This window comes from Ailuropoda melanoleuca, chromosome 11, assembly GCF_002007445.2.
Source record: "Ailuropoda melanoleuca isolate Jingjing chromosome 11, ASM200744v2, whole genome shotgun sequence".
Taxonomy (NCBI): Eukaryota; Metazoa; Chordata; class Mammalia; order Carnivora; family Ursidae; genus Ailuropoda; species Ailuropoda melanoleuca.
In genome coordinates this window covers 22,392,738-22,404,916 of record NC_048228.1, presented here as the reverse complement: position 1 = coordinate 22,404,916, position 12,179 = coordinate 22,392,738, and the positions used below count along the sequence as shown (strand labels likewise).

The following is a 12,179-nucleotide window of genomic DNA, read 5'->3' as shown; positions in this document are numbered from 1 at the left end:
GGATGAAATAAGCAGGGTTACAGCGGTGATTGACATGTACCCTGCTTGTTTCTAAAATCTGAGTAGCTTTGAAACATAAGCACAAAGGAAAAGACTAGAAATCTTAGAAAGGGCTCTTTAGCCTGAGTGAAAACACTTTCTTGGGGTTTAAATCAGTACTTAGCCAAGAACTGGTGGTGAGTTCAGGACTGTAACTCTAGCTCCTTACGAGTGTCCGGCGTCCGTTTTCTGCTCTTCCTGTGTCAGTATAGAGGGTAATGCAGTGCTTCGACTGAGAAGCCTACCCAGGTGACTGCTTTTTATAGGAGTCGGTTTTAAGGAGNCTGTAACTCTAGCTCCTTACGAGTGTCCGGCGTCCGTTTTCTGCTCTTCCTGTGTCAGTATAGAGGGTAATGCAGTGCTTCGACTGAGAAGCCTACCCAGGTGACTGCTTTTTATAGGAGTCGGTTTTAAGGAGTAGGTTTGAAGTTATTTAAATGTAAATTTTTAAATGACACTTGCAAAGTCATAAAATGATTGGTGTGTTGCCGATCTTTAAAAAGAGAGGTTTTGTGGGTGGAATTTGCCTGCCTTTAATTTGGGCTTGAAAAGAGTGTTCCAAGCTTGTCACAGTTTTGCCCATAGTGTGGGCTGAATTATTTGGCAATTCCCGGGAAAATGATGTCACCCCAACTGATGAGCAGGAACCCAAACAGCCAAATTCGAGCAACAGACCCAGGTGCAGACTTGACTCGCTGCCTTCTGGAACAAAAGCACTACAGAGAGCCAGACAGGAGGCAGACGAGCAGGTTCTCCCCGATTTTACTAGTGGCATGACTGCTGTCGTGCATAGTACTGTAGCTGCAGCAGCTGTGGTTGAATGTAGCCGGGCCAGTGCCAGGGTCGGCGGAAGTACCCGTCCTGGACTTTTTATCACTTCTATGTGGACTGTTTTAAAGGGAGACTGATAGAGAAACTCCAGCCCACTGCCAGTGTTTTGCTTCTTATTCAGTGAGTTTGCTTTCTCGACACTTGGGTTCCATTAAAGTTTAGTTCCTAAATAAAAACCAGGCTATCCGAGAGACTGTGCAAAGCACACTGAGGTTAACATTTTCCAGGGTTTTTTTTTTCTTCCCTGAGTTGTTCCTAGGATATTTGAAATTACTGTTAGAATCTCCCCTGCCATTTTCGACCTCCATANCCGTCCTGGACTTTTTATCACTTCTATGTGGACTGTTTTAAAGGGAGACTGATAGAGAAACTCCAGCCCACTGCCAGTGTTTTGCTTCTTATTCAGTGAGTTTGCTTTCTCGACACTTGGGTTCCATTAAAGTTTAGTTCCTAAATAAAAACCAGGCTATCCGAGAGACTGTGCAAAGCTACACACACTTAAAACTACACACACTTAAAAACTACACACACTTAGATGGACTCCTTAGGTTTCATTCCGTTTATTACCGCCACCCCCAGCTCCTGGAAGGTTCGCCTTTCTCCACCTCCCCCCCCCAGAACAGCAGGGAGCCCTGTGTGGGAGTGGTTGGGGGTGCTGTTCGGCTACCAAGTTGGAAAAAAATCAGTCACCTCTAGTACTGAAAAGGCTTTTTTTTACATGTTACTAGCTGTGTGCCTTACACATACCAGTCGGGGTTAGCTGTCAGCAGCAGATAAGGACTCTGGCTGAGCAAAGGAGTATGTCAGCAGGCTCTGAAGATCGGAATTGACGGAAAGCCAGGCTCAGAAGAAAGCAGAAACCCAGGGAGGACATGAGCAAAGACAAAGTTAACCTAGGATGCGTCCACCTGATGGGCTCTGCTGCTGACACCTACACCACCACCCCCCCCGCAGATTGTCACCTCCACTGCTCTGGCCTCGATGTGAAGAGCTCCCACCCCCACCCCCGAAGCTTTGCATGACCTTGTGCAGATACAGTCTCTCCAGGAACATCTGCCTGGATCCTAGCCAAGCTGAGAGCGTGGGAGAGGGAGCACCTGCCTGCCCTGCTTGGTCCAGTGTAATGGGAGGTAGAGCAGCAGGGGAGGGTTCCTCCCCGTGGGAACAGTATCAGGTATCGGAGAGCCCCCCCAGATGACAATGTCCGCTCCTGTATTGTCAAGACCTGGGTTCGAAAATATTTTTCTGTATGTTGGAGAAATGGTTCTTACTGTCTAAAACAAGGACATATTGTTACATGATGCTTTTTCTTTCAGATGGCAGTGAAATACCAGCTTCAACCTTGATGGAAATTTTGCTAATGAATGATTTTAAGCTTGTCATTAACAAAATAATGTATGATGTACAGTGCCCCAGAAAAGGTAAGAGACACAGCTACACAACTATCTTAACATTTCCCTTTGGTTGTGGGACTTTTACAGCTTAAGAACCTTCTTAATTCAAGAGGACTTTGGAGAACCAATGTTTAAGCTTTTTGAGCGGGTATGATCAGTAGCAGTTGCCCAGCGGGGCTCTTTAGTGTCGGATACTTNTTTTTTTTTTTTTTTTTTTTACACTTTTAAGACGTCACGTTAGGGTCTTGAATGCTTAACCTGACATCATCGGGTTAAGAAGAAGTGGGCCTGCAATCATGAATCCAAGTGTGTATCGTATAGCGCTTCATTCTTTTTTCAAAAATAGACTTGATTTTTTTAGAGTAGTTTTAGTACGTTCATAGTAAGATTGAGCAGATAATATGCAGTTCCCATATACTCTGTCCCCCGCCCCGTAGCCTCCCTCACGGTCAGGCACCAGAGTGGTACATTTGTTACAATCCATGAACCTGCACTGATCCATTGTTATTTCTCAGAGTTCATAGTTGACATTAGGGTTCACTCTNTTTTTTTTTTTTTTTTTTTTTTTTTTTACACTTTTAAGACGTCACGTTAGGGTCTTGAATGCTTAACCTGACATCATCGGGTTAAGAAGAAGTGGGCCTGCAATCATGAATCCAAGTGTGTATCGTATAGCGCTTCATTCTTTTTTCAAAAATAGACTTGATTTTTTTAGAGTAGTTTTAGTACGTTCATAGTAAGATTGAGCAGATAATATGCAGTTCCCATATACTCTGTCCCCCGCCCCGTAGCCTCCCTCACGGTCAGGCACCAGAGTGGTACATTTGTTACAATCCATGAACCTGCACTGATCCATTGTTATTTCTCAGAGTTCATAGTTGACATTAGGGTTCACTCTTGGGTTTTGATAAATGTATACTGACCTATATCCACCACTGTAGTACCATACAGAGTCATTCCACTACCCAAAAGTCCTTCGTGAGCTGCCTGTTCGCCCCTTCCACCCGGCAACCTCTGGCAACCACTAATCTGTATACTGTCTCCATAGTTTTGCCTTTTTCAGAATGTTATATAGTTGGTATCACTATGTAGCATGTGTAGGTTTTTGTGTGCACATAAGTTTTTGATGTATTTGGGTAAGTATCAAGGAGCACGTTTGCTGGATGGTATGTTAAGAGTATGTTTGGTTTTGTAAGAAACTGGCGAACTTCCTGCCAAAGCGGCTGTACTGTTTTGCACGCCCATCAGCAGTGAGTGAGAGTTATTGCTGCACCACATCCTGACAGCTTTTAGCGTTGTCAGTGGGTGGGACTTTGGCTGTTCCGATGGGCATGTAATAGCTTATTGTATTAACTTGCACTTGCCTAATGGCATAGGACTTCAGACACGTACTGTATTATTTGGTGAGGTGTCTGTTCAAGTCTTCAGCCTATTTTTTAAGCTGGTTGTCTGTTTTTTTAATTGTTGATTTGAGATCGTTTTGCCTATTTGAGACAACAGTTCATTATCAGATCTTTCCTTTGCAAATATTTTTTTTCCCCAATCTGTAGCTCGCCTTCTCATTCCCTTGGCATTGTGTTTTGTAGAGCCGAGGTTTTAATTTTAATGAAGCGCAGTGTGTTGTTTCTTTCTTTCTTTCATGGATTGTCCCTTTGGTGTATAAAACAAGTCATCCTCGTACCCAGAGTCCTCTAGGTTTTCGCCTATGTTCTAGGAGTTGTATAGTTTTGCATTTTACGTGTAAGTCTATGATCCATTTTGAGTTAATTTTTGTGAAGGGTCAAAGGTCTGAATTTAGCTTGTTTTTGCATGTGAATGTCTAATTCTTCCAGCACCATGTGTTGAAGAGACTGTCTTTGCTCTGTTGTGCTGCCTTTGCTCCTTTGTCAAAGATCAGGTGACTCTATTCAGGTGGGTCTGTTTCTGGGCTCTCTGTTCGATTCCATTGACCTGTTCCTTGTTCTCTTACCAACACCAGGCTGTCTTGACTACTGTAGCTGTAAGTCTTGGAATTGAGTAGAATCAGTTCTCTGACTTTATTCTTCTTCCATTCCAAGTGGGCTATTCTAGGTCTTTTGACTTCCCATATAAACTGTAGAATCAAGTTTGTTGATATCCACAAAGTATCTCTTGCTGGGATCTTGACTGGGGACTGTGTTGAATGTTTAAGTTGGGAAGAACTGGTGTCTTGTCAGTAGTGAGTCCTGCTTCCCATGAACATGGGTTATCTCTCCATTTACTTCGTTCTTCTTTGATGTCTTTCACCAGTTTTATAGTCTTCCTCATAAGGATCTTGATCATAGCTTGTTACATTTATACCTAAGTATTTCAGTTTTTTAGGTGCTGATGTAAATGGTAAATTGTTTTAATTTCCAGTTCCACTTGTTGGTATATAATAAAGTGATTGACTTTTTATATAGTAGCCTTGTATCCTGCAACCTTGCTGTAATTGATTATTACACTTAGCAATTGTTTTGTCAAATCTTTCAGATTTTCTACATAGACAGTCATCTGCAAACAAAGACAATTTTATTTCTTCACAATCTGTTCACCTTTTATATCCTTTTTTTTTTTTTTTTTTACTTATTGCTTGAGTTAGGACTTGCAGTGTGATTTTGAAAAGAGTCCTGAGGGGAGACACCTTGCTTTTTTCCTGGTCTTGGCAGGAAAGCTTCAAGTGTCTCACCATTAAATATGATGTTAGATGTTTTTATCAAGTTGAGGAAGTTCCCCTCTACTCCTACTTTGCTGGAGGTTGTCATCATGGATAGGTACTGGATTTTGTCAAATGCTTTTCTGCATTTATTGGTACGATCACATGATTTTTCTTCTTTAGCTTGCGATGTAATGGATTGCATTAGTTGACTTTGGAGAGGTATTTTTTTTTCTTTTTAAAGATTTTATTTATTTATTTGACAGAAAGGGAGTGAGAGAGGGAACGTAAGCAGGGGGAGTGGCAGAGGGAGAAGCAGGCTTCCCACTGAGCAGGGAGCCGGATGCGGCGAGATCCTGGAACGCTAGGATCATGACCTGAGCCGAAGGCAGATGCTTAATGACTGAGCCACCCAGGCGCCCCTGACTTTGGAGAGTTGAACCAACCTTCCATATCTGTAATAAATCCCACTTGGTGGTGGTGCACAATTGTGTTTATACATTATTCGATTTAGTTTGCCAATATTTTGTTGAGGATTTTTACATCTTTGTTTATGAGAGGTATTGGTCTTTAATTTTCCTTTCCTGTAATGTCTTTGTCTGATTTTTGCATTAGGGTAATGCCTCATAGAATGAGTTGGGATTCTGTCTTCTGGAAGGGTTTGTAGAGAATTGGTATAATATCTTAAATGTTGAGTAGAATTCACCAGTGAACCCATTTGGTCCTAGTGCTTTCCATTTTGGAAGGTTATTAATTATTGATTCAGTGTTTTAAATAGATAAGGCCTATTCATATTGTCTATTTTTTCTTGTGTGTGTTTTGCCAGTGTGTCTTTTCAAAGAATTGATCCATTTAGTCTGGGTTATTAAATTTGCAAGTGTGGAGTTTTTCATCGTTTCCTTTTATTAACCTTTTAATATTCATGGGATCTATAATGATGTCTTATCTTTCATTTCTGATATTAGTAATTTGTGTCTTCTCTTTTTTTCTTGGACTGGCTAAAGGTTTATCAATTTTATTGATCTCTTCAAAGAACTACCTTTTGGTTTTATTTTCTTTATTGATTTTCTGTTCTCACTGATCCCCCCCTTTTTAAGATATTATTTTTAAGTAATCTCTACACCCAACGTAGGGCGTGAACACATACCCCGAGATCAAGAGTTGCATGCTCTTCAGACTGGGCCAGCCAGGCACACCTCAATTTCATTGATTTCTGCTCTTTTATTTCTTTTCTGCTTATGTTGAATTTAATTTGCTTCACTTTTTCTAGTTTCCTACAGTGGAAACTTAGATTATTGATTTTAGTTTTAGTTTAGTTTTAGTTTCTTCTTTTCTAATGTATGCATTCAATGCTATAAATTTTCCTCTGAGCACTGCTTTGTTTCATCCTACAAGTTTTGATAAGTTGGGTTTTCATTTTCATGTAGTTCAGAATATTGATAACTTTTCTTGATTGCTTCTTTGACACGTGTTATTTAAAAGTGTGTCATTTAATTGCCAAATATTTTGAGATTTTCCAGCCCTCTTTTTGATTTCTACTTAAATTCCATTGTGATCTGAGAGCATGCATTGTGTGATTTATATTCTTTTGCATTTGTTTGGATGTGGCCCCAAATGAGGTTTATCTTGGTGAATGTTCCATGTGAGCTTGAGAAGAATGTGTATTATCTGTTGTTGGATGAAATAGTCTATAGATAAAAATTCTATCTAGATGATTGATGGTACTGTTGAGTTTAGCTGGGTCCTTAATGATTTTTTTGCTGGCTAGATCTCTCTATCTCTGATAAGAAGTATTGAAGTCTCCAACTATTATTGGATTTATTTCTTTCTCCTTGCAGTTCTATCAGTTTTGCCTCTCATATTTTGACACTGTGTTGTTAGTTACATACACATTAAGGGTTGCTGTGTTTTCTTGGAGAATTGACTCCTTTACGTAATTACATATTGCCCTTCTTTATCCTTGATAACTTTCCTTACTCTGAAGTCGGCTGTGTCTGAAATTAATATAGTTACTCCAGCTTTCTTTTTCATTGAGATAAAGAAGCTATAATATTAGTTTCAGATGTACAACATAATGATTTAATATTTGTATATATTGCAAAATGATCACCACAATAAGTCTAGTTGGTATCCATCCATATATAGTTACATAAAGGTTTTTTCCAGCTTGCTTTTGATTCGTGTTAGCATGGTCTATCTTCCTCCCTCCCTTTCCTTTTCATCTATGTATTTCTTTATACTTAAAGAGGATTTCTTGTAGACAGCCTGTAGTTGGTCCTTCTTTTTTAATCCAGTCTAATCTGTCTTTTAATTGGTGTTTTTAGACCATTGATATTTTAATGTGATTAATGCTATAGTTTGACTAATAGCTATCACATTTGTTACTTTTCTCTGTTTCTTGCCCCTTTGTTTCTAATTTTGTCTTCTAGTCTTTGAATGCCTTTGTGGGTTTTTTTTTTTTTTTAAGATTTTATTTATTAGAGCATGCACTCTCTAAAGGGGGAGGGGCAGAGGGAGAGGGAGAAGCAGACTCCCCGCTGAGCAGGGGGCCCAACTTGGGGCTTGGTCCCAGGACCCCAAGATCACGACCTGAACCACCCAGGCACACTGCCTTTTGTGGTTTTAATTGAGCGTTTTATGATTCCATTTTCTTTTGTAGCTTATCAGTGATACTTTTAAAAAATTTTTAAAAAAATTATATTTTTTTAGTGATTGCCCTAGATTTTGCAATATACTACAATTAATCCAAGTCTTCCTTCCTTCCTCCCTCCCTCCCTCCCTCCCTTCCTTCCTTCCTTCCTTCCTTCCTTCCTTCCTTCCTTCCGTAGGCTCCACGCTGGGCATGGCTTAAACTCAGTGCCAGGCTTGAACTCAGAATCCTGAGATCAAGACCTGAGCTGATAAAACCAACTGAGTCATGTAGGTACCCCTGAAGATTTTATTTTTAAGTAATCTCCACACCCACTGTGGGGCTCGAACTTACAACCCTGAGACCAAGAGTTGCATGCTCTACCAACTGAGCCAGCCAGGCGCCCCCAAATCCACTTTCAAATAACACCAGATATATTGTTTTACAGGCATTGCATGTGCCTTGTAATAACCATATATTTCTAATTCTTTCTTCCCATCCCTTGTCATTCATTTCATTCATATATAAGCTATAAGCATTGCATACATTTTTGCCATTATTATTTTGAACAGACTGTTGGTAGATCAATACTAAGTGAAAGGAAAAAAAGTTTAAATTTTGTCTGCCCTTATTCCTTCTTTAATGTAGAATTCCTTTATTTATGTAGACCTAGCTTACTGACCTTGCATCATTGCCCTTCCCTTCACTCATAACACTCCTCGCAAGTCAGCAAGTTCTCAACTCTTGTTTGAGAAAACCTTCATTTCTCCACTTTTGAAGGATAAATTTGGTGGGATATGGAATTCTGCGTTTCTCTTTTTTTTTCTCACGTTGACATAAAATGAACACACCCTTTAGAATTTCTAAAAGGAAGAGGATTTTATTGGAGTCCAGGTTAGGACAGTTGCCTGGGACACACAGTCTTCACAAAGCAGAGGGCGCTCTTTCAACGGGACATTTGGTGCAGGTTATTTACCTTTTTTTTTTTTTTTTTTTTTTTGCATAAAGAGTCACAAGTCACTAGACAAAGGACATTTCAGAAAGTTGCCAACCTTAAGTTTCTATTATATTCAGGGCTGTCAGACTTTAATCCTATGGGAACCAGGGAAGTTTCTTCCTTTCTCTTCTGTGTTCAGAATGCTCTTTTGGGGTTATTTTCTTTAACGAAGCAGGTGAACAGTGTGTGCTGAGGGCAGAAATAGACCACGCTTTGAGGTTTTGCCAAGTCATGTTGAACTTGGTAAATGGTAAAGTATGGCCCAGGACATGAAGTTGAAAATCTCCTTTATCACTGTCAGTGCTGAGTTTTCCCTCTGTCTCCTCCTTGCTGGTGTCATCTCTGGGAGCAGTCGGATGTGATTTTTATCTGTGCTCTTGGGTGGGTAAGGCATTCTTTCCTCTGGTTTCTTTCAAGGGTTTTTCTTTATCTTTGATTTTCTGCGGTTTGAATATAATATGCCTTCTTGCTTTTTCCTTTGCCATATAATTTTTTGTTGAAAGGTGGGCCTGATGTGTTGGGTAGTAGAAACTGAGGCAAGTGGGTGTTTAACGTGAGGCCCTGTGTGTGTCTGGCTAAGAGGCTGTTTGCCTTTGGCTGTACCGGTAGGTATGAGAGACTTGAGTTTCTTCTCATGCCCTTGTTTTTCTCTTCCCTGCTGTCTCTGAGTTCCCCTAGAAATTCTTTCTTAGAGTCTACCTCTTGCCCAGAGCTGCAGCCCTGTTGATGTGGTGGTGAGATCCTGGGGGTGGGAGAGAAGCATTCTCTAAACCCCTGATTGAGTCTTGGGTATTGTATTGGGCCAGAATTCCTGGGCTGCAGCCTTCAGAGGAGCTTCTTAGCCTTTTTGTTTTTTCCCTCCCCTGTGTGAGAGGAGGAGGAGCTGGAGTTGGCTCATTGCCCTTCTTCCAACCAGGTAAGGCTCTGGTAAAGTAGTTCCCTTGCTGTGGAGAAAGTTCTGCTCAGCGCTGATTCAGAGTGGTGACTTCTCCCCTCTCCCTGCTCCAGGCACCAGGTTATGCTTGATCTCTGCCCTTCACTGTGAGAAGCGGTGGGGCTCCCGGAGGTAAAACTCGTGAATGTGTGTGTTGTTTTTATTTCTCCCACTGGTCAGCACCGAGCCTCCAGCAGTTCACCAGTTCTGTTCAAGTGTTCCTGCCAGGCTTTTCTGTTCCCAGTAAACTGTGCCCGTAGACTGTTGGGGACAGCAGGGAGGAATTAAGTCTGTGGCTCAATAAATAGATGACAAAATAAACATCAATAAATAAGGCTCTTGTTTATAGTTAAGATGCTAAGTGCTCACTGGGAAATGTGGGAGGGCTGCTGGAATCGAAAACGCACCATACTGCAGCCTCATGCTCCAAATTCTGCATCAGCCAGGAATTCTCAGTAGTTGTCAGTGAGAAGGGAATAGGGGAGGGGAGGGGATTTAGATTAAAAAAGAATAAGTGCTAACACAAAGAAATGGGAGTAAGTCACAAGGAACTTAAGGGAGCTCCCGCTAATGATAATTGGTGCAATTGAACACCATGGCTCCTATGTGTTGTGAGTTGCCTCCATTTTTATTTCAAGCTTTTTGTTACTTTCTGGTATAACTAGATGATTCAGGCTGATCTTGTACACCAGCATGGGTGTCAGCGATTTCCCCGAAGATCCTTTGAAGAAAAATTTATCTTTTTAAATTTTATTGTATGTTTGAAAATTTTATGGAATTTCAAATAAGTATAGACAAATGAAAATGAAGCCGTCATTTCAACAACTGTGAACTTTCTTCTGCAGTTAATTCTTAAAAATCAGGGCAGTATTTAACCGCAGAGAGAGAAGGATGGTAGAAGTTGAGAAACATGGAAATGGAAACCCCTGTTACAATGGAAAGTTCATGTTCCGGGAGTCCCCAGCACCCTGGGGACAATACTTATGCTTCCTCTCTCTGGGTTGAGTATTGGAGGAAACAAGTGGAAATAAATGTTTTTTAAGGCATCTCATTGTTCTACTTGACCTTCCTCTCCTGCAAGCCCCAACATGTCACATAAGCCTCAGGTCCAGGCGGACTCAGTTGCCACCTCCCTCCTGCCGGCTCAGGAGGGGCCCTCTCCCTGCCTGGAGGGGCGGTTTGCTGGGATTGCCGCTCCCTGCCCGGCCAGCGCCTCCCTGTCCTCGGGCTTCACAGATGCCCCACTGAACACCAAGTCCGACTGGCTCAGTCGATGACAGAGGAATTATACTGGATTAATAGAAAATTCAGCTTAAAATTATAAATTTGGAGTTAAAAGATGTATTTAAACTCCGTTTCTTTTCTAAAGCATTGGCAAATTTGGGTTTGAAAATTCAGGACATGAAAATGAAATCCACATTGAAGATACCTATAAAAGGAATAAACAGCTTCTGAAGAAAAAGANCCTGCTTGTGTTCCCTCCCTTGCTGGCTGTCTCTATCTCTGTTGAATAAATAAATAAAATCTTAAAAAAAATAAAAATAAAATAAAAAAATAATAGAAAATTCAGCTTGTAAAATTATAAATTTGGAGTTAAAAGATGTATTTAAACTCCGTTTCTTTTCTAAAGCATTGGCAAATTTGGGTTTGAAAATTCAGGACATGAAAATGAAATCCACATTGAAGATACCTATAAAAGGAATAAACAGCTTCTGAAGAAAAAGAAAATAATTGTCTTTCGTTTTTGGTTTTTGTTAGGCGATACCACAGACAAATGTTTGTTTATTTAGAGAAATGTTTAAATTGGTAATACAGCATACGAATTTTACAGTGCCATTTCTTTTCTTTTTTTTTTTTTTAAGATTTTATTTATTTATGTGACAGGGAGACAGCCAGCGAGAGAGGGAACACAAGCAGGGGGAGTGGGAGAGGAAGAAGCAGGCTCCCAGAGGAGGAGCCCGATGTGGGGCTTGATCTCGGAACTCCGGGATCACACCCTGAGCCGAAGGCAGACGCTCAACGACTGAGCCACCCAGGCGCCCCATGCGGTGCCATTTCTGAAAGACCGNGACAGCCAGCGAGAGAGGGAACACAAGCAGGGGGGGTGGGAGAGGAAGAAGCAGGCTCCCAGAGGAGGAGCCCGATGTGGGGCTTGATCCCGGAACTCCGGGATCACACCCTGAGCTGAAGGCAGATGCTCAACGACTGAGCCACCCAGGCGCCCCATGCGGTGCCATTTCTGAAAGACCCTAGCTTGTCACTGAACTCAGATAAATGTTTCATGTGACGTAACAAAGACTCTTATCTTTGACCAAACTTTAGCCAGGTGCCTCTGAGCCCTCTTCTTGACTAGACCTCAGCCTTGACCTATAAAGATGGCAGATTCTCCGCACAAATGATTTTGTTCACCCCCACCCCCTGGCCCCTAAGAGACTTGAACAAACACTGGCATAGTTTCTGCCAGCTCAAGGGCCTATCTCCAGGATTGTGACTAGAGCCCTCCTAAAATGCCTGCCTGGGAAAGTGTGACACTGTCAGGAGAGCTTCCCGTTTGTTCAGGGAAAACCTGGTGATAGGCAGATAGGTCCCTGAGCCCCCTCTTCTGGCAGTTACTTTGGAAAGCTTGCAATTACAAATCCTTTCTCTGTGCCTTAGAAGTGTATGGCTTCTACCGCCCAGAGCTGTCATCTCAAGGACCTGAG

The 12,179-nt window shown here is 41.5% G+C and overlaps 1 protein-coding gene across 1 annotated transcript in view; it reads left to right on the top strand.

The window, feature by feature from the left end:
- MCUB (mitochondrial calcium uniporter dominant negative subunit beta) overlaps nucleotides 1-12,179 on the top strand; it is a 138,927-nt gene that overhangs the window by 117,758 nt on the left and 8,990 nt on the right. Inside the window, exon 6 of the mRNA XM_034671383.1 lies at nucleotides 2,187-2,291. Within this exon, the coding sequence (XP_034527274.1) occupies nucleotides 2,187-2,291 (105 nt within the window). The remainder of the gene's footprint in view (nucleotides 1-2,186; nucleotides 2,292-12,179) is intronic.